We start from the raw sequence: 26,839 nt of genomic DNA, 5'->3' as shown, positions 1-26,839 counted from the left end.
TTAACATAATAAATTTTATATTTTCATTTAATAGATATAAAAAAGATTTTTAAGAAAAATATTAGAAAAATTAAAAATAAATGAATGAAAAAAATAGATTTCTTAAAACGCTATCAAATGTTAAAAATATATGAAATAAACATATACAAAAATATTTTATTCGTGTCTATAAATATTACAGGACATATTATGTCTTTTGAGAATTAATACAATTCTTTTATTATTAATATTTATAACTACCTATAAAAACGTAGGTTTTGATAACAAATCATTTAATTAAGAGTTATTTTAAGTTTAATGTTGTCTTCTGTTCAACAATGGAACTTCGTGAGACTGTTTTGTCGAATGTACAATGTCGTTTAACTCTGTTCCATTTTCCAAACAGATAATATCTAAAACAAAACACATAAATACGACTTAAGACATATATTATGAATGAACTCATCAATCTTAATATAGACAAAATTATTTACAAGATCATTTGTAAAAAAAAAAAGGATCTTAAAAAAATAATTTTAACAAATAAGTATTTAAAAAATTGAAAGAGTAATAAATGCAGTTTAAATAATAGTTTTTTATACGTTAAATTTCCATTTAGTACAAATTTTTACATAGAAATCAAAAAGGATGACAACTCATGACAAAATAAACAGATCTGAAAACTAAGCATATTTACGCATGTGTTTATACCCGTACAGAAGGAAAATAAAATTGTCATATTATTAGTATAGTAATTTTTTTCTGATAAATATGAGCCTTGAGCAGCAGAATGTGGTATATTTTTTGCTGACATATCTGTTAAATTTCATCATGGGAAATTTTTTACTATCATTATTTGATTAGTATGTCATAATTAATTCTACAATAATAATGATCACATTACTAACTGATTAAACTATTTTTTATTGAAAAATTAATTTTGATTATTTTATTTAATAGTTTTGACATACACTAAGATAGATAATATCATATAATATTAAGATAATTATGTATTTATATTCAGATTTAAATGCTTTACAATATTTTTTTTGTCCCAAAATCAAAATTTTAAGTTGAATCCGAAGTACAATACTAAGAAGATTTATCAGGATAAAAAATTATGTAAAATGCGGACTTCAATTTAATCTTCTCAAGATGTTGAAAACAAAAGTAGAGGAGACTGATGCACATTAAAGTATAAGATAGATTTGAATTGATTAAATAAAAATTGTAGTAATAAATTGAGTTCACATAAAATACAGAAGATTGAACATATTGTACCCAAAATTTGATGTTTATTTTACGTAAACTTTATTTAACACTACGACTAACCCGTTTTTTTTAATCAATTCACATCTACTCTACATTCAAATTTGCCTCTTAATCTCTTAATCACTTAATGCTTATAGTGAATTATGACTGTATCTATTATAATTATTAAATTGATGATTAGAGATGCATGGTTAACAAGATTTATAAAGTTAACATCATGAATTTTATACAGAGATAATGTAAAATGAAGAAACGTATAGAAAGAATATTGAGAAAATTAATAATTAAATACCGTTGAGCGTATGTTCTAATTCGTCGTCAGTAAAACAATGGACAATTTCATCGACACAGACACCTTGTAAAACAGCTAAAACAGTTTTTCTAGGATTGTAAAAACATAAAGGTTGTTTTCGTTTCTTGAAGTCTGTAATAAGTCCTTCAATACCCTAGAAAAATAAATAGCTTAAGAAAATTTTATAGGTATGTTACAAGCTTTATAAAAACCTTAGCTGCAGTGAAATCTGCCTCGAGTACATGTCTGCAATCTACAACAACTGGAAGTTTTGATTGTCCCATTTTAATTGCTGCCCGATCAGTTTTGGCTCGCATAAAGTCTACCGCAGGAAAATATAGGCTATTTTCGGGGGTTACTAATAAATATTCTGAACCGGTTCTTAACTATAAAATAAAAGAGCCCGAATTATTTATTAACTACATGTTAAATAATACTTTTGAAATTTATTTTACTTTTTTTATTTCAATGTGTAAAAAAGGTCTTGCTGAAGGAATAAGTAATAGTATTATATTGATTGCCACACCCACTAAAATCCCCAATTCAACACCAATAGTCAAACACAACAAAAACGTAGATAATGTTGGTATAAGGTCTTTTCCTAAAATAAAAACAGTGTCAAAGCAATTTTTCTCTTATAAAAAATTCAGTCTTTACTATACTTACGGCTAGATTTCCACATGGGTTTTACGACTTCGTATTCAATCATAAATATGACAGCGCTGATAATAACTGCAGCCAAAGATGCTTTAGGTATAAAGTAGAAATAAGGTGTCAACAAGCTCAACGCTAATATAATGAGTAACCCTACAATAGAATTAATTTGATAGCAAATGTAACACATACCAAGTATTTAATAAAAAAACAATATATACCTGTATACATTCCGCCCATTGGTGTCCGAACTCCACTCGCATGATTGACGGCGCTTCTGGAAAAAGAGCCAGTAACCGGCATAGACGACACAAAGGATCCTAACAAATTACAAACTCCCAAGCAGTATAACTCTTGGGTAGCATCGACAGAATTTCCACTGGCTACATAGAATAAGATATTTTATTTCAACATATTGTACGTCAATTATTAATTTCTAATAATATACCAAATGCTTTAGCAATAGCCACATTTCCTAAAACAGCAATAACGGGCACTAGAATAATTGAAGATCCTAAATCCAAACACATATCTATTAATCCAATTTCTTTTCCATTTACAAAAGTACTGAACGGAGGAAACTTCAAAGGTGGTAATCCTGACCTTACATTTCCTAAAACATAATTTAATTAGAACTATAAGTAAAGTTTTTAAAAATATATTATGCTATAAAATCCAATATTATATCGTACTGTTACCATAAAAATAGAAAATAGTAAATTTGATAAAAAAAATTGTAAGTTAATTGGAGCTTTAAATTAATCGAAAAAGCTACACATTTATTTTATTTTGAAAGTTAAAAATAAAAATAATAGGACCAATTTGGTGAAATATTTAAACAAAGTCAATCAACATTAATCTCTTATAGATTACTTAACACTACATTATTTATCAAAATAAAAGTACTTATTCGTAATAACATTGAAATCAATGATAAAAAAGCTATAAGATAAATAACATTCTATTAGATCAACTTTGTTTACTATAACTTTAATATTTGTATCATCACGCTAAACTCAGAATACTAGGTATCAAATTGAAACTAATCAATAGAAAAATCTTAAGGTATAATTTCATTTTTCCATTTTAACATTTTTTTCACGAATTACTTCAAAAATAAACGATAGCTTGAAGTACATATTTTTTTGTTCGCTATGTGTAAGAATTGATAATGAGCTGCATCATGCATGCATAGCAATACCTAATCATATTTACCGATTAAAGTCACGTAAGGTTCTGCGTCTGGTGAATGGTAATAGTAAGCCATCATTGAGCATATAAGCACAATTAATGCATTTCTGGATATAGAGAGCAGCCACAAGCCTTTCATAATCATCGACTGTTTACTCGATGGTTTACCACTTGGGCTGACTAATTTGATATCTTTTATTTTCTGTAAAAATATCAATCAATAAATAATATTTTTTTCGCAAAATATAAAAATTATTGTTCTTACCCTAAGCATCAACAGTATTATAATTGAAAATAATCCTAGTATAGTGTCATTAGGTTTGAAATCACCAATATTTAGATATACTTGTTTTAAACAATCTAAAAAGCTTGATGATTTAAAATTAAGTCCTAACAAGCCTTTTAATTGGGATACTGCTATTATTACTGATGTTGCCGATGTGAAACCAACAGTAACAGGAATTGATATAAAGTCAATTAAAACTCCTGAAACAATCAATTTTAAGCACATAAGAACCAATAGCATATCCTTATCAGTAAATTACTGATTCCAGTAAAAATATCCAAGTACGGCTGGTGGTACTAGTGTTTTAAAAGATAAGAATTATTTCAAAATCAGTAAAGTAAAAATACAGTAAAAATTTATAACAAATATAATAAATAAATTATGTTTTGAAATAAATGTCCTTATGGTATTAAACTATATTAAATGTATATCTCCTGAAAAATGTTGTTAATCTTAACAACTTGTTAATTATTTATTTTAAAATAAGTGTCAACTTTTAAAAGAAAAAATATAAAAAATAATGTCCATTGAATGATTTTCTGATTTTCGTTAATCATTTTTTCAGTCATATGACTAAGTGATTTTGTAAAACATTTTTTATGAAAATAAGAGCGCGATAATAACTTTTCGCAGAAAAGCGTTATTTTCTTTGTTGTATTATACAATTGTATAATAAAACATATTTATAAACTCTATAAAAATTGTTGAAAGATTAAACTTTTAAAAGAAATTTAATATTACTTATCTAAATTCAATTTTCAAGTGTAACAGTGGAAAATTTTTTTCAATCTAGTCCAATAAGTCATGCCATCCATAGGCAAACGTATGACCGATTGTTTTTTTTTTTTAATCAAAAAATTTCATCGAATAAAATTTTGCGTTCTAACAATAATAAAAAAAAATAACCTCTCCATAAAGATGTCTTAATGTTATTTATTACTGCTTCTTTATGTTGCATAAATATATTAAATTATACTAGTCCAAAATTACCCAATGTGATTGAATTACGATCAGTTTCCTGAATAAAGTACAAGTGGTTTTTTTTCCAATGGAGATTCAAGTTTAATACAATTACTTTTGATAATTATTTGTAAAACAATATTAACGTAAGATATATTGTTAATTTTCACACCCTATTTAAAAAAAGGAACAAAAACTAAAAGGTTTGAAGATGCCGGGTCAATGTACTTAAAAAATTACTATATTGAGATCGAGTTTGATATGCATTCAAAACATAACATATTTTTGGTGTATTATGTGGATCAGAGGCGCTGTGGTAGAGTAGTGAGCGAGTGCCAAATTTTCGAAACTTCAACAAACATATTCATAAGTCTAACATAAGTCTAAAATAATAGTTTTGATAAATATTTTTTTCAAAAATCAAATGATCACCAAAAATATTCGGACTGCAACTCAACAGTTCCTCATAAGTTTAGATCTGCAACTGGTCGTGGAATAAGTTTGTATTACAATTTACGAATAGCAATTTTAAAAATTTGTTGAGCTGCAGTGAAGAAATTCACCATTTTAAATCATATTTATCTATCTAATACAATTGTTTTTAGAGAGACATTAAAACTAATTAATTATTAGTAAATGATAGTTAGCTATCCTAATAAGTAACCAATAAATAAACTCATAAGTAATTTAATAATATCTATACAATTGTAAGAAACATCGTTTAAAATAAAAAAGATTTGATTAATTAATGTTTTACTTTAAACAGATAAACTCGGAACCCATTTTATTGGTCATTCAAGTTTATGTAGAAGAGGTTTTTAACTAAATTAGTATAATACATTGATATGTATAAACTTAACTAAATAATTTTTATTTAATTAAATAGTAAAATAGTAAAAACTAGTCTAAATATGAGGCTAGATTGATAATATTTTAATTTTAAGAATACCCAAAAAAAAAGTTTATTATATTATTATAAAAATATAAAGATTTTTCAAAAGTAACTAAATGACTATTCTATACGAATTTTTATTCCTATTGAATAAAAAATTTCATTATTCAGAAATTACATAAATTATAAATAAATCATTTCAAAACTCTATACAAACATTTTTATTTTATAAGTCACGTTTTAATATACTTTTTTTTGGAAATTAACTTTGAAAAAGTTTATTACTGTTTTTAGCATCGATAATTTATCTACAGTCTAATGTATTACTATAGTTACACTTAAATTAACTGATGTTGATATGCGAAATTGTCAAATTATTCTTATAAGTTTATTTACAAAATTTTCTTTGTCAAAATAAAGCTATAAATTTAACATCAAATAGTGAGTTATGTGATTCTATTAATACATAACTTAAGTTTTCATACAAAAAAAATGTGTAATTTAATCGTAAAAATTTAATCCCGTCAAAATTTCTTAAACAATATTTATTTAGTACATTAGAATAAAAAATGTGTGCTAGTGTCCTACTCAGTTAAACATGTAAAATTAAAACATTAAATTATACTGCACTTAAAAGGTATATTGAAAGGTTCAAGTTGCCGGAAATAACTTACTTGCATCAATATAGTATAGTTCACAGCTAGTACTCCTCAATAACATATTTTATTATATAATCATGTAATTTAATATCCAATAAATAATTTTCTAGAAGCCCTAAGTATCTTCTTTAATTTTCCAAAATAACCCATAAAACCTTAGAAATTTATTGATTTTGCTACAACGAATATTGCTCTACAAGCTAACGATCTATTGATGATATTTAATACTGATTAAAACTAAAAAATTCATGTTATACTGACATTATGATAAAATAAAACGAAACAATACCTTATAACATGTCAAGTTATCATTAAAAATGATTTTTAAAATCTATTAGTTAGTTTATTAATAAAGATAATCATACAATATTTTTAAATCCATTAAATTTATAAAATAAAACTAAAATAAAAACTTCCTTTTTATATATAAAAATCATAATGTTATTGTTAAAAATGCCTAAAAGACTAGTTGATATTAAAATAATATTAATCCTTAAATTTATATCAGACAACTAAATTTGCAGTATTATAACATTAATATGTTGTATAATCGTTGCGTTGAATTTTATATTTGTTTATAATGTTATTAATTTCTACAATTAAAAGTACATTAAATTCAAAACATATCTTTTGTTAATATTGAAACCAGGTATACTTTGGATAGAGCTTTATTCCCCCAAAAAATTTAGCTCTTTTTGAAAAATTATCGATTTTATGACCTTTAACCTTCTTTTTTTACTCGTAAATCTTTATTTGTAGACATTTTTTATTATTATGCTAACAAAAAATTATTTTTTGTTTTCCAATACTCTATGAGCATTATCAGAAAATGGTTGATATAAACACTATAGATATACGTTATTTTTTAGTTTTATATTGCCATATTATCAAAAATTAATAATTAAAAGAATAAAAAATAAATAATAAGATTATATATGTTTATAAAGTTCATTATTTTTTGATCAATTTTTTTCAGTTTATCGCGTGATAATTGTAATGTAACAGTAATCTTTTTGGAATATTTTATCATATTATATTATACATAATATATTTACCAAGTTTTAAAAATCCCATAATGAATTGTAAAATTCCCGATAAAAAACATAATAAAACCGCATAATCAGAATTTCTGCCGGTAACTTGTTGATAGGTCATCAAAGCCATTAGAGCTGTAGGTCCTATGGTAATATCTTTACAACTTCCAAATAATGTGTAAACTATACAGCCAGCAAACGCCGAATATAGTCCAAACTGAAAATAACAAGTAGTAATATTTGCAATGAACATGTTTTATATACTAAAATAAATATGATCAGTTAAGAAGTTAAAAATTACTTTCAAAAATTTTTTTAACATTGCATATAACTAATAAGAATCAAGTATAAAAATTACCAACAAATCAGTTTTTGGATTCGAAAAAATTTTTTTTATATAAATTTATGTTTATATAAATATTTATGACCGCGTTATTATAACTTCTGAAATTTACACTTATGCTTGATACGACCAAGCATAAGAGTAAATAGAATAAAATTTTTGAAGTTCCTTATTGCATTTTCCACACTCTTAAAAGTACTTTTACAATCAGTATACAATATATGTTTATAATTTTTTAAAAAAAATTTTCTGGGGAGAACTCTTAGTTTGTAACCAATTAAAAAACTCATTCATTAAATCTAATATTGATAAATTAGCACCAGATTAAATTATAAAGTAAACTAATGCCACAAAATTATTTATTAACATTAAATTTATAATATAAAATATAATTAGACTTATTTCCATTGGTTAGTTCACATCATTTAACCATTGTTAATATACCAAAAGTGTGTGTGCTTTTTTTTAAGAGATTTATTGTTTACTAAGTTGATATACCATTCTAATGTAAAACAATTTCATGGCATTATTTTTTCGACGCCCACGTTCAAAAAATGTATATTGATTGAAATTCAAATACTAACAATTGAAGCTGGATAAATACAATTTTACAAAAAGTATTATACTGATTATTTTTAATGTTATTTTAACATTGTGGATAACAGTTTTTTTGCAAGTTAATATAAATACTAGATAACGGTTATGTTTACGGTTTCTAAAATCATATTTTTACTAGTCTTCTAGTTTTCTAGAGTTAACGATCACAATATTTAAACATATATCGTTGGCAGCCCAAACATTTATTACTAGTTAAGTTGCACTTTCAAAAATTGGTATATTAATTTTAAAATATTTTATTTAGCGGTGAAAAATTATATGATATACCCTTCCAAACAATTTATTAAACTTAAAAATGAACGCGTATAATACTCACATTATATTTGTCCATAGTGTTTAGGGGTTGACTATTTTTCTTTAAAGACCATTTTTTTTGGAGGGGGGAAAGGGTCTTTAGAGAGTTTCTATCAACTACCTCAAAAACGCTCATAATCGTCGTTAGTAAAATCAAAAAATATTTTTTTGAGTTTTTGATGGTTGAAATCTCTTTAAACATTTGAGAATAAAATTAAAAAAGGGTCTAACAAAAAAAAAATGACAAAATAAAGATAAGATTTTCGCATATACTACGTGACTTAATTTTAATAGTTGTTATTTTATCATTTCATATGTACATATGAAAAATTTCATGTTTAAATTTTGACAAAAGATTTATAAAATACTTTTAAGAGAAACCCTTTAATAACGCAGGCAGCATTTCAATTGACATACAAAAAATATTTAATACCTGTGGTTCCAAACCAGCCAGCGTTGCGTATGCCAGACCTTGTGGCATTACAGTAAGCCCAACAGTGACCCCAGCAATCAAGTCGCTTACCGCTTGATCAGCATCGTACTTGGGTAGCCAAGAAACGATCGGCAAACGTTTTCTAAGCAGTTTGCCAAAGGACTGGTACCGTTTTGGTCGGTATTTGGCGTCACTTTGGTATTCAGACATGGCTACCAATGTCTAAATATCTGAAAATAAAAACTACTATTTAGTATGAAACGTAATACGTTGTTAAAGAAACATTCTATATTCAAAATTCGTAAAATTTTAAGTTTATTTTATGCTATACATTCATATTATTAAATAATAATGCACTTATTTACATAATAACAAATAATAAATATATTTTGAATGTATCATAAAGAGGCTCATATGACACAGATTCAATTTAAATTTGTCACTTTTAATGTTAATCATTTTACTTTATAAAGAGTTAAAACTAATTTATTTTTTAATTCTACAATATATCGAATAAAAATTCATGTTTCAAATTTTTGTTTAATAAAAAAAAGTTATTAGTTTATAACTAATGGAATTCATTTTAAACATATCTAATACCTCGAATTGCTTTCTCTGAAGCTACTAAAAAAAGAAACTGTTGTCTTGTAAATTTCGTAAAATGAAAATTTTAATTAAATGAGATCATATAATTCTCTCAATTGACTCCAATAAATTATTGAAATATAAGTAAATCACAAGTTAAACATACAACAAGAAATAATACTATGAATGTTTTTCAAAATACATTTTTTTTAATAGTCATGTGATTAAATTCCAAACACAAGGTTATAATTTGAAAAGTAAGTTTAAATTGTTATTAATAACAAATAATATGTAGAGTGTTCCTTAGAGTTTTACTACAGAGTTTTCTTATTTACAGTACATCCTATCCTAAAATATAAATACTCGCTTTTACTAATTACGTTTAAACATAAAATATTAAGTAATATCTTTTTTACTATGAGGTTTACTAAGGTTTTTATCATTAGTTCCATTGCACAAGAACTATTGGTGAATAGAATTCATTATTTATTTTAAACGCACTCTCAAAAAATTTTTCGATTTTTACAAACCGTAGTTCACTTTTTTAATGCATCGATATATGGAAAATTTCCGAGACGTCAGTAATAGAAAACCTAAAATACATGTTTTTGATATATTTACGTTAAAACTCCATTACTTGTATATAAAATTAATTATTATATTAAAAATAATACACTATATTTTTTGATCATTTTTAATAAATGAAATCATAATGATTTCTTATAACATATTTATGGTTATTATTTGTTTAATGGAGAATATATGTTAATTATTTAAAATAAACCCAATCCAACAAAAAAAAACACATATTCAAAAAAGTATATTCTATAGTTAATACTTAATACTATATTATCTAGATTTCACATTAACACGTTTTTAATGGTGTTTTCTATGATTACCGATAATTTTACGTAAATTAATATACTTTTAAGCCAACTGTATAGGTATAATTTAAAAAAAAATTAAATCTTTGCGCTGTATTGAATCCAATTATACTCCAGAGGTACGGACTCCCCTCGACTATAAAAGGATAACAATGATAACATAGCTATTTTTGAAAATTGATACAATGTTTCATTTAATATTGAGTTAAAACCCAATTGGATTTGTTCATCATCTTTTATTTGTAGTAATCTTATGAAAGTATGACAAAAAAAAAAAAAAATTTTCTGCTTACATTATGAATTCTGAATTGAAAACTGTTTACAAAAATTGATACACAAAACGATGTTTAACAATGCTTAAATTATACTTAGTTGAACTTATAATATTACATATATATATATATATATATTAAAAATTCTACTAATTTACTAGAAAAAATTTCGTTGTTTGCAGCCGTAAAATATTCATTATAAAAAAATATTAAAAAAATAATTTAAGTCATAAACAAAGTTTTGAATAAATTATACTCTTACTATAATAAGTTCTTAATACATAAATAAGAAAGCTTATTTCTTTTTTCAATAATAATTATACAAAATTAGTTTTATTTTAGTACCGAAAATTTAAATGTTTTGTAACATGGCATTAAGATATTTCACTGTTTCGATTTCACCATTACAGTCTTTACATTATTAACGACAAACGACATCATTGTTTTAGGTCAGAATTTCAAAATATGTAACCCCATGGTTTCCATAAGAGAAACACGTCTGAAAGCTAAAACAATGTATTCTAATCTCGTCAAACATCAGTTACAAATCTGTACTTCATTATTTGGAAAAGACGATGGCGAAGAATGAATAAATCCTTAAACCTAAACACTTTCTAACAAAGCATCAACCAAAGGAATTGTCAACAAGGTATATTATAAGGATTTTAAAGCGACCTTCACTACGACATGAATGAATAGCAACAAAATAAACTTAACAGACTGTGGTGATACTAAGAAGAAAACAGGTTTGCGAAATATTTATACCACGTAATTGTCTTCAAATGTAATAAATCTGATACCTACGTGGTAACATCTAAAAATGATTATTGACATTTATAGAACGGTTATTTTTTAAACAACCTAATTTCTCTAAATATATTTTATTAGGCAATGTAAAAAGAAAAAACCACAACCAAAGCCACAATAGAGTCATGGCTAGTTTGCTATTTGTTTTTATAATTTTGACATATTTTCACAAGGTAAAATATGATAACAGTATTTGGTTTCTAAAAAAAGATAGTCAAATTTTTATTAATTTAATTATACATAAAACTGAAGAGAACATTTAATACTGACCTAATTTTTTTTTTAATATTTAAAAAGAAAAATTTTATTTAGTTCAAGAAAATTATATGGTTCATTTGTTATAATATTTATTCAGATTATATATTAATAAAAGAAAATCTATATTGTCATTATTCTTATTTGTTTACTTTGTTAAATATTTACTATTATTCAATTAATAACCTTGGTAATTTAAAACACAATAAATGTCATTTTTACAAAAATAATAATTATCTTTTAAAATAATTATTTATACTTCAATAAGTTTATTTTTATAAATTTGTTTACTACATTTTCGTATGACACTATAGTGGTGTTATATTGTATGAATATGTACATTCATATGATTTAATAGCAATTTGTAGTTTTTGCTAAATAGATTTACCGAAAAAAATAAGATTACTGTGTAAAACACATAAGTAAAAAATTATAAAATGACAAATGCTAACTTTTTTTTTTTGTTTAAAATAATTAAATTAACTCTTTATTAAATATATAGATTTCAAAGCGACATTTCCGTTTCTTATTACATTTTGACAATATCTCACTTTACTTAAAAAAAGTAGGTACAAATTTAATTAGCAAAATCAATTTTAGTGAATCAAAGAATATATTTTATGAATAATTATAAAATGCCAAAATTAATTATGAAAGTAAATATTTTTCAATTTAAACTTAAAAAATATTTTACAACAATTTGGCAGAAAATATGTAAGACAATAAAATAATTAATAAAAAATAATCAGTCATTGAATTATTGATTAAAGAAACAATGCGCATCTTTTATGAATAAAGATGTATGTTATTATGTACATTTTATTTTTTTAGCTAATTTATAAATAACTGAAAATAAGAGGTCATTATTCTGCATAACTCATTTTCATTTTACTGATATCATATTGTTATTTCATAAAGTTTTTAGTGATTCTACATTCATCATAAAAAACTTTCATTCAAAATTGATAAAATTTGCTTTTGATACCATTTTTAAATTGTCACGAAAAATATGTAACTTCAAAAATTATTCTACTATTTCGCTTTACCTATTCTTTTTTTTTTTTAATAAGTGCGTTCAAAATGTAAGGAAACAAGTCAATCGCTAGGAACAATGGAACAATAGAAGTCCTTTTTTTTACTTTATCATTCCATTAGATAATCGAATTCAATAAACTTAGAGTTTAGTAGATTTACTTAGAGTAAAATAAAACTGAAAAAAAAAAAATGCAAAATTACCTACAGATTACTTTCAATTTTTGTAACTAAACTATAAAATATAAATTTATTAATTTAAAGATTGATAACTAGGACTAATGTGTTCATGCATTTGCATGTTTTTTTAGCTACATGCGAGAACATGCTAAATGAGGTACAAATTCTTTTCGTAATAACAGTAATAAATCTGTGAAGTATTATTTTGCATGTTATTACATATTTTGGGTGTATAGCCATAATTGGCATATCGTTGATTTATTTTAATTATAGAGAATAGTTTCTATAAAATCAATAAAAACATTTTGTGTCAGAAAATGAATACTTACTGAACACTCTATATACATGTATATGTATATCATTGCTTTAGAATTAGAGAAAATTTTAAACTAAAAAAAAATTCTTTTTTTAAACAAATATTATAAATTTTTGTTTTTTTGTTAGACTTCGTTTTAGAACAATGTAACTTTTAGGGTACTTTAATCAAAATTAAAATTTCCAACTCGTTACTTTATTTAATCACTTTATATCGTCACTTAATTCTATAAGAAAATTAGACAATTCACTTTAAAAAATGTTTGGTTGATAGATTTTTTATTAAATTCTACATTTCAAAGTCATATTCGCCCTCTTCATTATTGAAATAGTTTTTACCATGATTATATTACATTTTTTACTACAAACAATACCTTTTGAGTTTAAAGGTTAACTTTTAGCCAAAAAAATAAATCCCTTGCGGTCAATTAACTAAATTTTGACCGGTTAAATATTGAAAAAAATAATTTTATCCAGCTTTGACCAACTATCAGTTTTCTATTAAATAAAATTCAATTAAATTTTTACATTAAAAAAACAAGGATTGGTAAATCTGATTTATGAAGTTTAAAATTTTTTTAAAAATCAAGTTATGTTAGAAGTTACAAAGTTATAAAATTAACTCATATAAGTTAATTGTTACTTTATATACAAATAATAATTTTTTAACATAAGTTAATAAAGCTAGTAAAAATTTATGCTGTCCACGTGGTAATTTTTTTGTTCGAAATGAAGTATAGGTATTAAACCTATAGTTAGTATAAAGACCATTTGAAATATTATCCATGTAATATTTACATTTATCTATATATTTAAGTAAAAAATATAGATTTTGTGCGTATTTCACTGATTTTAATAGTTTATTTTGATGCTTATTTTAAGGTGTTTATACATAAATACATATTATTTTAAAACTTTTGATTGTGTAACTAGATGACAATAAGTGTTTTAATCAGAAAACTATTACGCAATTATTATGAAAACAATTTTCGATAATCAAAATTTTAAACTTGCACACTAATTTTGGACTAAGTAACGACTCTTTCAATTATCAAGTATTCCATAGTTTGTTTGGACATTTTTACCAAAAGGATAAAATATTACTCCGGATGGTCATTTACTAATTAAATTGATTTGGGGTTTATTTATAATACATAAAGTTCTGTTTGAAAGTTTTTATGTTGAGATAAATCCAATGAGCTTTCAAACTTAAAATATACCTAATCTTCAAAAGAATATCTTTAAATTCTAAATTATGAAATACTATAAAATAGTGTATACTTCAAAATTTAATAGTTATTGTTGATCATTCATGCCTTAATTTAATTTCGCCAATAATGTCACTTACCTTTTTTGTGCTTTGGTCATCGATTAAATATTATAAATCGTAGCAAATATATTAGTGAAATAATTATATAAAACTAAAATATTCTGTTATTAACTTGTTATAGTTCTGAATAATTTTATAGGAGATAGTTTTTTTACCTTACTATCAAATCATTGCAATGGCGGAAATAGAGTTAAAATTATGGAAAGTTCATGAAATAAATTAATATTTATCATCCACCTAGACATTTTTTTTTTATAAAATATAATTTTATAAATTTGTATGAGCTAAACCCCCATCTATATCTGCCAGTGATCGATCCCATACAATCATAATTAAAATCGGGTTGGTAAAAATTATGAATTGTAATTTTTACCAAGTTAAATTATTAAATTGACTAACACAAATAACAATTTTATTGTTATATAAGTTAAGATTGTGGACTAAAATACTCAAAATTTTGATAATTTGTACAGCTATGCTCAACTTATTTACTTCACAAAAAATATCATGCTATACAATTTTTTCCTCCTATGATATAATTGTATTTAAAAATTAAGATCTCATCCCCCATAATAATTAATGACTGTTAACAGGTACAATTAATTGTACTAATAATGTTTATTTTAATTAAACACATAAATCTATGCAAATAAAATTTGTTTTTTTATTGATACAGTCAACTTTATTTTAATTGGTGCTTTAAAAGTTGCTAATAAATACAGAAAAATGTGTCTATAAAATTTGATAATTTGAACTAATATCAATACATTCTCATCTCGTAAGATTTTTATACATTTATTATATTAAAATTATATCAATAATATAATAACGACACGAATTTCAAAGACGTAAATGAACGTTGAATGAGCCACAAAAACCGGTCGTATATTTTAACACGTATACCGTATTTCTAGAAAAACATTTTTGCCTAGCATGTTTTAAACAAATATGAAATTATAAAGTTTAATAATTAATTAAAAATGTTAAATACAAAGAAAATACGATCATCTAAGAGATTATAAAAAGTTAACTTTTATAATATATATTTAATTTTATATTATGGCAAATATTTTTATTGATAAATAATATAGTGGTTATTTGTAGAGATAATCATAATTTACTTTCTACTTTTAGTGCAACTTTTAAAAAGTACTACTTAGCGATAAAAAATTTATATTGATTAATTGATATTATATAGATGAATTGAATGAATATAGAGCAAATCGAAGAAATAAAATATAAAAAAATAAGATAAAATAAGTATTTGAAGTATTAGGAAAATGGAAATAATTGTCTGACTAAAAGAAATTAATTAACAATTATCTAATATTAACCTAAACCACCTACAGTGTAGTAATCAAATAATATAACTTATGTTTATAGATTTCAAGATGGCTTTACAAAAATTATGTAATAACGATAGACTTCACTTTTATCAGAAAAATATAGAGCAAATGGATGTATTTCAGTCAAAATATAATAGATTTAATTGTACATGTGTAAATAGTCGTGCTTTTCATACCTCACAAACAAAATAAAAGATCACGACGTTTGTTGTAGTGACTGCCAAGTTTTATGGAAGCATGACTCCAGTTATCTCTCGTCGTCGACTATGTTTGGCGGCGATTGCAACGTGGTCATGCGCAAAACTCAAAGGCCATTACTGCTGTCTTAATCAAATTAATTCTTCATGAAAATTGTTCTAAGTTTTTTTTTTATTAATAGAATAGTCTAAGATAGCAAAGGTATACCTATCGCGTGTGCGATACTGAGAACACTGATCCAAGATCCGTCGAAACCCATTCCCTGGTAACGGTAGTACACTAACGACCGATCCGAGTAGGTACACGCAAACAATACGGCGGCTGTGCCAGAGACCGTTGTCAACTCGTGCCCCTCGTGCGGGTATGTTTCAATGTGCGCGTTCAGTGTTATTTTACCAACGGGTGTCTACTGCGCAACGTCCATGTGGTATCTTATTTTGCTGTACTGCTACTCCCGCCACCCAGTGTTGTGCTGTGCTGACTTGATCACATTGAAGATTATTTGTTTTCGTTATGAATAAATCGGCAAAAATTTTTTAGAACTCTGAAAAAAAATTAGTTTAGGATATTAGTGAAAAGAAGAGCATACATTTTTCAATGATATGTTCATTCGATCAAACATATTGTTAATCACATTCCTTTTACATGAAAGTCAAAAACAATAGTTACATTTCTTTTAAAAGACAGGATGTGAATAAATTTAAATGTTTCACCTTATTTCTATTTCTATTGATAATGATCTTGTTTAGTACGTTTTATTCCAAAAATGTCATCTATAAAAATATAAAAAAATAACAAGTAACTATGCAGAGTTGGACACATGCCATGTGTTCCACAGGGATGCATATTTGCATTTATGGTGGTTTTATCCAAAATAAAACATAAGCAAAATAACCAAACTATTTAACAGGTGGCACCTATGATTCTTCCCGGGGGAAATGACCAAGTCATAAGTCACCATATCTATGGATTAAGAATAGACATAAATTTAAAATAAAATAAAAAAGGAGCTTAACTGGTTTTTTTTTACAAGGGAAAACTATATTTATATACAATATAAATATATATTTTTAAATATTATGAGAGTAAGTTATTGACTAAGTGCCTCCTAATTAACATTTATAAAATAATCTCACTCGCTTGACACTCTTAAAATTTATTATTTGTGTTTTTTATAATTTAATAACATCAAGTGTATTCCAGTGATTAAACATCCCATTTTTTAATTTTTCCATATAAAATGGTAGAATTATAAATATTAAAATTTAACTAAAAAACTTTCATGTGCGTTAATTTATCTTCACTTCAATAAACATAATTTTTTGTAACAAAATTTGTCCTTTTAAGTCTCCCAGATACATCTATTATGTAGAGGACCATATTAATAACTACAGTTATGAGGAAGGCAATATGTATATATAAACAGTCCAGTCAGAAAAAAGTGATGAGCGAAAAAAAACATCTTTGTTTAAAATATATCATGATTATAGGCTAAAATTCGAAGTGGAACCCTTAAATATATGGATTCGATAGCTAAACTTTAACTCAAACATAATTTGGTAGAACGAAATAAAAGAATGTGTTATAATTATAAATTAAGCCCGTTCTTTTATCACTATCACAGGTTAAGAAAATGATAGAACCCCCAAGAAAACAAATTATTGAGATGTGAAAATATAATTTTTTTTTGTTTTAAAAAAATTTTAAAAAATTTACGTTTGTTTATTTTTTTCCAATAAAGCCTAGTGAAGTGTACATTCAAATTATTTAAATGAAATTTACTATATAAATAATGATATGACCAATTAATAGGTACATGGTTAATTGTTTAAATTATCAGGTTTACAAAATAAAGAAAAACAATATCTTTTGTTCCAATGCTATTTCTATCCAAAATTATTGCTTGTAATTCGTTTGAATTAATTTAAAAAATGATAAGGTTTAAAATATTGTTCACTAGATCGCGAATGATTATTTACTTGTTAAATTGATAACTCATAAAAATAACAGCTTAAAAACTCTTAAAAATTTACATAAGCTGTTCAGAGATAACCGGTATTTTCAGATATGATTATCTTGAAATTTGATAAGAGTAGGTAAAAAAATGTTAAACACTCTTTTTTTTTGTATTAAGTTCAAAAATAATAAAATTTTTAAGAAACTGTATTTTTTTCAATGTTGTAACAACTTAGATTTTTAAACATGTGTAGTGTATTAAGAACCTTTAAAGATCTTACAGTTATTCAAAAACTTATGAATATATATACAAGACCAATAATTAAAACTAAAAAAGAAATTCATTCATCTACACTATTTCGCGATAAGTCCCAAAAAACCGATGTAGTAAGTGCTGATAGTTTTAATAATGTTAAAGAGAAGACAAAAAGTACATATTTGGATATGCTGAGAATGTATCAAATGGAAAGATACCGCAGTGGACATGTAGAATTTATTAATACAGCAATAAAACATATGGAAGAGTTTGGGGTAGCTGAAGATATTGAAACCTATAAAAAATTAATTCAAGTATTACCCGCTGGTAAATTTGTGCCTCAAAATTATCTGCAATCAGAATTTATGCATTACCCAAAACATCAACAATGTATCATTGATTTATTGCAAAAAATGGAAGATAATGGTATAATTATTATTTGCTAATTTTTCATAATTATATTGAGATAATATTTTTAAATATAGGTGTGATACCAGATTGGGAAATGGAAGATATGCTAATTAAAAGATTTGGTCCTCGTGGTTTTCCAGTGAGACGTTATTGGCGAATGATGTATTGGATGCCAAAATTTAATAACTTATCACCATGGCCAATTCCTAAGCCAGCACCAAATGACCCTTATGAATTGGCATTATTGGCTGTGAAAAGAATTTGTAGTGTAGATGTAGAGTCTGAAGTTAAGGTCTATAACACCAAAAATTTAGAAGAAAATTTTGAAGATACTTGGATTGTTAGTGGACAAAGTGCAGACCAAAAAAAATTAATTGCGAATCAGTCTGAAAATGTTCCAATTTACATAGAAGGAGGTTTTAGACTATGGCTAAGGAAACAAAACATTCTGTATTTCATTCTAAGAACTGAGCCACCAATAAAACCTAAGCAAGTTGTTGATGAAGATGGTAAATAACGACTTAAATGTAATAAGTTTTTTCATGCGCCAACATATAAATATAATTTGAATTTATGACTAATTTCAGATGTAAGTAATTTTAAAGTGCCATTTTTTGATAAACCTATTAATACATCTGATAAAGTTGTGGTGAAACAAACTGTTCATGAACAAGAAGATGGAACTATATTAGCTGTTTGTGCAACTGGCACTTCTAGTAAAAATTCTTTACTTTCTTGGGTACGAAAAATTTTTATCAATACATTATTTGATCATTGTTTATTATTATTTTTATTATGATTGATTATTTGTTAAATTTTGTTTATAGATTAGATTTCTAGAACAAGATGGCAATCCTAGACTTTCTAAATTACCAATATTGTTCATGAGTAAATCCCCTCTTGGAAATGTTGAACCATTGTCAGAACTTTTAGATCAGGAACACAAAAATGAGTCAGATAAAAAAATGTTTATAGAAAAATGAAATGTTAACTGTTGTATTAATGCATAATAATAAAATAAAAACATTGTACAAAATAATATGTTTAGGTTTATCAATTTGGATTTGTTGTTATTAGACTAACAATGTCATTATATGATATTGCCATTGGTGATTCTGGATAAACTAAACCAACATATCTTGATGTTTCCTCTGATACTCTGGGATCAATTGGTATAGTTCCTAAGAATGGCACTTGAAAATATTCAGCTAATGACTTACCACCATGTGATGAAAACAAATTTGTACATTCCTGTAATATAAAAAAATTAGTCTCATAAAAATTAATTTTTGTTAATATGTCTCTTTTAATACAAAAAGTATAATAATTTAGTCCAATAATTATATTTGTACAGTTAGAAATCAGAAAGAAGGAAGAAAATGAATCTTACCAACTGTATATTTTTTAAAATTTTATGAGGCCTTTGTTTTAGTATTTCTTATGAAGAATTCTGTTTGATTGTTCTACCACTTTGTGGGCTAAAATTCATTACACACCCATTCTTTATTTAATACTATAAAATTTCTTTCAGGTGTCAAATTCAATTTAATTGTTTATCTTTATTAATATAGATAATGTCTATATTCAAGTGAGATCAATTATATATAAATCAATAATTTATAATGACAAATAATTTTGAAAAAAATATTGTGTACAACAATTAAAGGATCTTGTACAATAACTGTCTGTCATCATTTTATTTTGAAATTCATGTTTTTATATTCTTTAACAATTGGTAATTTACCAGATTATCTATTCAACAAAATAACTAATACAATACAACAAAAGATGATATTTTAACAGAATTTAGTGATAAAATTATGCAGTCTTTTAAATTTACTAATTTATGTTAAAATATTAAAATAATAGTTTGAACTGGATCTAATAATTTGCTTTCAAATCATTGATATTTTATTTCACAAAATTGATTAAAACATATTTAAAATTATCTTACTGAGCAGTTTGGACAAACATAGCCACTCATATTTTCTATGACTCCTATAATAGGAATATTTGTCTTACGGCAAAAGGTCAACTCTTTTCGTACATCATCCAGGGCAATTTGTTGAGGTGTTGTTACCAAGATTGCACCATCGCATGAAACATCTCTAAAAAGTATTAAATATTAGTCACATATCTTCTAAGTCTCTAACTTAATTTTTTGAGGTCGACTCTATATCACAATTTGACAGGATTTTTACACGGGTTGTCAACCTAATGCAACCTTACTATAATTGTAGGGACTAATAAAGGGTTAGGTGTGCGCCAATGTTAAAGTTCTCATATGATCAATCATCTAAGAACCAACAGTAAACAGCTCAGCTAAACATCTAGTAATTAATCTATTAAATTTCTCATCAAAACTTAATAATTACTTGATATTTTCCATAACAGTAATGTGTTCATCTGAAGTACCTGGTGGTGTATCAATGATTAAATAATCAACATCTTCCCAATACACATCTGATAAGAGCTGTTTAATAAATGCTAACAAAATTTTATAAATAAAATGTTTAGTAAATATTAAACAATAACTTAAACAATCAGACACCAGAAAATAATTTTAATTATACCTGTTTTTTTAGGTCCACGCCAAACAATACTATCATTTCTAGATTTAGTTAAAAATCCAATAGATAAGACTCCTAAACACTTAGATTCATTTGTATATACTGGTACCCAACCAGATTCACACTGATGAACTTCTTGGTTTTCTAATTTCAATAAATATGGTATTGAAGGACCACATAAATCAACATCTAATATACCTACCTGAAATAGTAAAACTAAATTTATAAAAATTTCAAAGACAAAGTTGTCAGTTCCTTACTCTAAAACCTTTGGATACAAGTCCCAAGCCTAACTGAGTACTAACAGTAGATTTACCAACTCCGCCTTTTCCTGACATAACTAAAATAACATGTTTTACATTTGGCAACATTTCTTTTCAATAATAATCCTAATAAAAATAAAAATATAATTAACTATTTATCAATGTAAATTGCTTATTAGTTTTAAATAATATCGCTTGCTACCATAGACAATGTTAACATAATCGAATTTCGTGTTTATCATTGATATCATTTTAGTTAGAGATAACAAAATTAGACTTTAAGAACAAATTAGATTTTTCTACCTTGTTTATTAAGTTAAGAATGAAAAAAATTGAATTTGAAATGATTCTTTTAGTAAATACAAGTAGATTAAATAGAACCTGAGCTAATTTTCAACTTATTAAACGTAATGAAAATTTTACAAATAAATATTAGTGCCTCTGTTAACGTTTTACAATTAAAATTTAAAATAAATCGCATTTATTCAAATATATCATTAGTATATGATTTATTTTATTTAAAATATTTATTATTACTTAGAAGTATAATGGAGTCAATACGTTATGAAGTATTTAAAAAAATAATTTTTACAAAACTTGCCATCAGTAGTGTTGTTATACATAAACACGTAAAATATTTCATTTGTGTTGACAATTTAATATTTGGATTATTATATCATCTTTTTGAAAAAAAAGAGTAAGAGGCATTAATGTCTGTTTTATTTGGGATGACCTAAAACACGAACCTCTAGTTACTGACGAGAACTTTAAAATAATTCCAGGGGCCAAAGTTATACTGTATAATAACTAACGACTGAAATGCTATTGCCCGTCTGCTGCGCCTTGTCGTCTGACTTCCACTAAATTCCAAATTGAAACTACCTGTATATTATCTGACTTAATGTTTTACTTAAACAATTAAAAAAAGTATAAAAATTTTTTTTAAATCGTAATTCTTCTTTTTCTTCTTCCTCGCCTCAATCCCAACTTATTAAGATCGATCACCCTTATCCCAAACTTCCACTTGACACGATCTCCCACGTCATCTACGCTCACATCAACTGTTATCATATCGCATTCAATAGAATTCCTCCATCTCTTTTTTGGTCTTCCTCTACCTCTTCTTCCTTCAACATTCATTTCTATAACTGTTCTTGCAGCTTCCGATTGTTCTTTCCTCATTACATGACCAAACCATCTAAGTCTCTTTCTCTCATCTTACACTCATTTTCTGCTCTACTTTCTTATTAACCGCCTAAAATTATGAACCATACATCATAGCTGGCCTTATTACAGTCTTGTAGAATTTACCTTTCAGTCTCATTGGAATTCTTTTATCGCATAAAACGCCAGACGCTTTTCTCCACTTCAACCACCCGAACTTAATTCTGTGTCTTACATCCTCAACAATACCACCACTCTTTTGCACAACTGACCCTACATACTTAAAACTCTCCACCTCTCCAATCATGTTCTCGCCTATTGTCACTGACCTCCTCATTTCACCTACCTCGTGTTCTCCTTTGTCAAACTCGTACTCTATATACTCTGTCTTACTTCTACTTATTCTTAAACACTTTTCTTCAAGAGCTGATCTCCACACCTCTAGCCTTTGATTAATTTCCTCCCTATTTTCTCCTATTAACACTATATCGTCAGCAAACAACATGCACCACGGCACCTCTCCTTGTATTTCTATAGTAATTTCATCCATCAATATAGAGAATAAGTAAGGACTTAAAGAAGAACATTGGTGCACTCCTACTCTTACCCGAAAACCTTCTGATACTCCTCCTACGCTTTTTACTCTGGTACAAGTGCCATCATACATATCTTCTATTATATTAATGTACCTTTTCGGGACTCGTACACAAGTATACACGTAATTAACAGGCATAAATGACCCGCGTGCATGACAAATTATTGCTAGCCTGGGATCGACTCCTTAAATTCAAAAAATTATTTTTGTATTAGTAAAATATTTTAGTGGTTGTGTATAAAGAAAAAATATATAATTTAGTAACATTGAGATATTTTCATAGACAGGCTTTGAAGTAATTATAGAAAATATTAAATAGTAACTTCTTCTTCTTTTACTGGCATTCCTACTCTCTAAGAGTTTTTGCCGCCATTACTACGCTTCGCCACCTATCTCTATCTTGGGCTGTCTCTCTCCAGTCTTCAACTCCAAGGATTCTTAAATCTTCTTCTACCACGTCGATCCATCTTTTCTTCGGCCTCCCTCTAGGTCTTTTCCCTTGTGGTTTCCATTCCAAAGCTACCCTGGCTATCTCGTTCTCTCTTCTTCTCGCTATGTGTCCTAAACATTGTATTCTTTGGCCCTTAATAAAACTTGTTACCGGTGCTATTTTCAACATGTCATATAGTTCACTGTTGTACCTTCTCCGCCAACTTCCCGTTGTTTCATCGATGACCGGTCCGCATATTTTCCTCCACACTCTGTGCTCAAAAGTCCTCAGGTTTCTTTCTGTTTGTTTGGTCGTGGTCCACGCTTCGCAACCATACGTGAGAGTCGGTCTTATAATAGCCGTGTACAATCTTGCTTTCGTTTTTCTAGATAGAATTTTGGATGTAAAGAATTTAATCATTGTGTAGAACGTTTTTTGGGCTTTATTTATCCGAATACTTATTTCCTTTGACCAATCATTCTTTGTACTTAACGTTGCTCCCAGATATTTAAAATCACTAACTTTTTCGTATGCTAAATTCTCCATTTCACTGGGGTCCTCCCCACTATCTAATAGTTCCATTATCTTCGTTTTCTCAGTATTTATCTCAAGACCAATTTTCTTCGCTGCTTTTTCTAGCACTCTGGCAGCGTTAGCTGTGTCTGCAAGCGAATCGCCAAGTATATCCAAATCGTCAGCGAATCCGAGGAGCCGTATCTTATTCTGGCCGATTAGTAAACCACCTTCATTGTCCTGTAGTAATCTTACTACCTTCTCTAGGGCAAGATTGAAAAGTACTGGGGAAAGAGCATCCCCCTGTTTTAGTCCGGTTTCCACTGTAAAGGTTTCCGATGTTACATTCTGTGTTCTTACTCTGTACCTCGTGTCTTCCATGTACATTTTAGTTAGCGGTATTAACTTTTTTGGGAAACCAAACTCATCCATAATATTGTAGAGACTCTCTCTGTGTATACTATCATAGGCCTTTTTAAAATCTATGAAGAGTTGCCACATATTCTGCCGATATTCGTATCTCTTTTCAATTATTTGACCTATTATGGATAATTGTTCTGTGGTTGAACGACCTTTCCGAAAACCACATTGGTACTCACCTAGGCAATCCTCCGCATAAGGGATAATGCGATTCAGTAATATCCTAGAGAAAACCTTGTACGCGGAGTTTAAGAGCGATATCCCTCTATAATTGTCACACTTTGTCTTGTCTCCTTTTTTATGCAATGGTATGATGATTGCCTCATTCCAGCTATCCGGTACTCGTTCTTCCATCCATATTAGGTGACACAGTCTGTGGATTACTAAATGTAGCTCCTCACCTCCGTATTTTAAGAGTTCTGCTGGAATATTGTCGGTACCCGGTGCTTTCCAATTTTTCAGGCCAAATAATACACTTTTTACTTCTTCTAGGCTAACATCCTCGACATAGGTCTCCACTCTTTCATAATCGATATGAGCTACAGGCTGATCTGGCATTCTCCCATTTAGTAAATTTTCAAAATCTTTCCATCTCTCAGCTCTTGATTCTGGTTCCATTAGCATTTGTCCGTCTTGGTCTCTGATTGCATTCCATATAGGGTTAAAATACTTATACTGTTTAATGACTCTAAAAAAGTTTCTAGTTCTCCCTTGTGTATGGTCGTTCTCTGCTGTTTGAAGTATGTTGCTAAAAAATTTCCTTTTTTCCCTTTGAAGGGTGCTTTTGCAGGCTTTACGTTCCCGTATAAAACTTTCTTTAGTCATTTGAGTGTTGTTTTTAATAAATTCATTTCTCGATTTTCGGCGTCTGTCTACAGCAACTCTACAAATATCATTATACCAAGTATTTCTTGACCTTTTTAGCTCACCAATACTAGTGGCCGCTGCTTTGTTAACAGCGTTTTTCACTATTTCCCAATCCAGATCTATGTTCATTTGTGCATTATTCTCTTTAAGGTTCTTCGTGACTTCGTTCTCATAATTCTTCTTCACAATTTCATCTTTGAGTAACTCTAGATTAATTTTGATCCTTTTTGCTTGCTTTAATTTCAATTGGCTTTTTAACTTTGATCTAAGTTTTGCAATCACTAAATAGTGATCCGTGTCACAATCGGCGCCTCTCTGGCTTCTTACATCGTAAATGGTTAAATAGCAACTATCGAATTCAAATACAGTAGAACTCCAATTATCCGAATTAATGGGGACCGGGACCCATTCGGATAATCAAATATTCGGATAATCGGAGTTTTTTTTTTTAAAAATTGCCATTGGAGAGAAAAAAAACTACGTTTTGATATTGCACTATTTTTTTATTGAATTAAATGAAAGAAACATGATATTTTCACATGTTTTAAATATAAATGTAGTTTCTTTTTAAATATTTGATTGTGTATACTTAAAATAAACTATTTAGTCGCATTAAAATATTTGATAGTTTAAAACGCTTATTTGAAGAGTTTTAATTTTTCTTTAATTTCTTTTTAATTATTTTACATGTATTTTTTCTACATTTAAGCTCTCTTTATAAGCCAAATTAAAATTTTTAGCCTCCTAAACATTTGATCGTATGTCAGACGGATTTTTTGCAACTATCTTCAGAGCGATAGTTACAGACTCGTGGTTGTAATTATAATGTCGGCTTAGTTTGTTTACGGTATGTATTTATATCAGTTGATAACTGATAACATCGATGTTGTTTATCTGTTGTTGTTGTTGTCGTGTTGTTGTTGACAACTGTCAGTTAGTTGTTTATATCCGGTTTTTGTTGTTATTTACGGCATTTATGTCATTTAGTTTTTCCCATTCATTTACTCTGTTGTAATTTTTTGGACATTTTTCGATGGACTATTAGCCAGACATAGTTACCTATCAACAACAAAGAAAATAACTTAATGTGTAAAAAAACTACAATTAACATAACAGAAAATTGCCGGTGTAGTAAAGGTAGAGCTAAATGCCAAGAATGCCGTAAACAATAAAAACCGGATGTAAACAACTAACTGACAGTTGTCAACGACAACATGACAAAAACAAAAACAGATAAACAACATCTATGTAATAAAATACATTTTACAAATGCAATTTATTGC

The 26,839-nt window shown here is 26.7% G+C and overlaps 3 protein-coding genes across 6 annotated transcripts; 1 reads left to right on the top strand and 2 right to left on the bottom strand.

Moving 5' to 3' along the window:
- LOC126907009 (sodium-independent sulfate anion transporter) lies at positions 1-16,485 on the bottom strand. 2 transcript variants are annotated; one of them, XM_050687991.1, is made up of 13 exons: positions 16,319-16,485; positions 16,090-16,237; positions 8,908-9,137; positions 7,241-7,436; positions 3,654-3,874; positions 3,413-3,590; positions 2,646-2,810; positions 2,419-2,580; positions 2,210-2,350; positions 1,999-2,144; positions 1,756-1,929; positions 1,544-1,697; positions 1-392 (listed from the first exon to the last, which is right to left on the bottom strand). In XM_050687991.1, the coding sequence occupies exons 3-13, from the start codon at positions 9,115-9,117 to the stop codon at positions 295-297; spliced, it is 1,845 nt and encodes a 614-aa protein (XP_050543948.1). In that variant the 5' UTR covers positions 9,118-9,137; positions 16,090-16,237; positions 16,319-16,485; the 3' UTR covers positions 1-294. The 2 variants fall into 2 exon arrangements, with proteins under 2 accessions (XP_050543948.1, XP_050543949.1); XM_050687992.1 differs by having other exon boundaries at positions 16,090-16,233.
- Positions 16,486-18,193: 1,708 nt separating this feature from the next.
- On the top strand, positions 18,194-19,775 carry LOC126907142 (evolutionarily conserved signaling intermediate in Toll pathway, mitochondrial). Its single transcript, XM_050688235.1, has 4 exons — positions 18,194-18,749; positions 18,809-19,243; positions 19,322-19,473; positions 19,562-19,775. The coding sequence occupies exons 1-4, from the start codon at positions 18,314-18,316 to the stop codon at positions 19,715-19,717; spliced, it is 1,179 nt and encodes a 392-aa protein (XP_050544192.1). The 5' UTR covers positions 18,194-18,313; the 3' UTR covers positions 19,718-19,775.
- On the bottom strand, positions 19,715-23,359 carry LOC126907143 (cytosolic Fe-S cluster assembly factor NUBP2 homolog). Of its 3 annotated transcripts, none has more exons than XM_050688237.1 (6): positions 23,339-23,359; positions 21,565-21,693; positions 21,308-21,506; positions 21,110-21,221; positions 20,689-20,842; positions 19,715-19,985 (listed from the first exon to the last, which is right to left on the bottom strand). In XM_050688237.1, the coding sequence occupies exons 2-6, from the start codon at positions 21,673-21,675 to the stop codon at positions 19,788-19,790; spliced, it is 774 nt and encodes a 257-aa protein (XP_050544194.1). In that variant the 5' UTR covers positions 21,676-21,693; positions 23,339-23,359; the 3' UTR covers positions 19,715-19,787. The 3 variants fall into 3 exon arrangements, with proteins under 3 accessions (XP_050544194.1, XP_050544193.1, XP_050544195.1); XM_050688236.1 differs by lacking the exon at positions 23,339-23,359 and adding an exon at positions 22,169-22,267; XM_050688238.1 differs by lacking the exons at positions 19,715-19,985; positions 23,339-23,359 and adding an exon at positions 20,114-20,212 and having other exon boundaries at positions 21,565-21,763.
- Between the last annotated feature and the right edge of the window lie 3,480 nt (positions 23,360-26,839).

This window comes from Daktulosphaira vitifoliae, unplaced genomic scaffold (assembly GCF_025091365.1).
Source record: "Daktulosphaira vitifoliae isolate Bord-2020 unplaced genomic scaffold, ASM2509136v1 Scaffold_5, whole genome shotgun sequence".
NCBI classification, from domain to species: domain Eukaryota; kingdom Metazoa; phylum Arthropoda; class Insecta; order Hemiptera; family Phylloxeridae; genus Daktulosphaira; species Daktulosphaira vitifoliae.
This window is presented reverse-complemented; position numbering and strand designations above follow the sequence as displayed.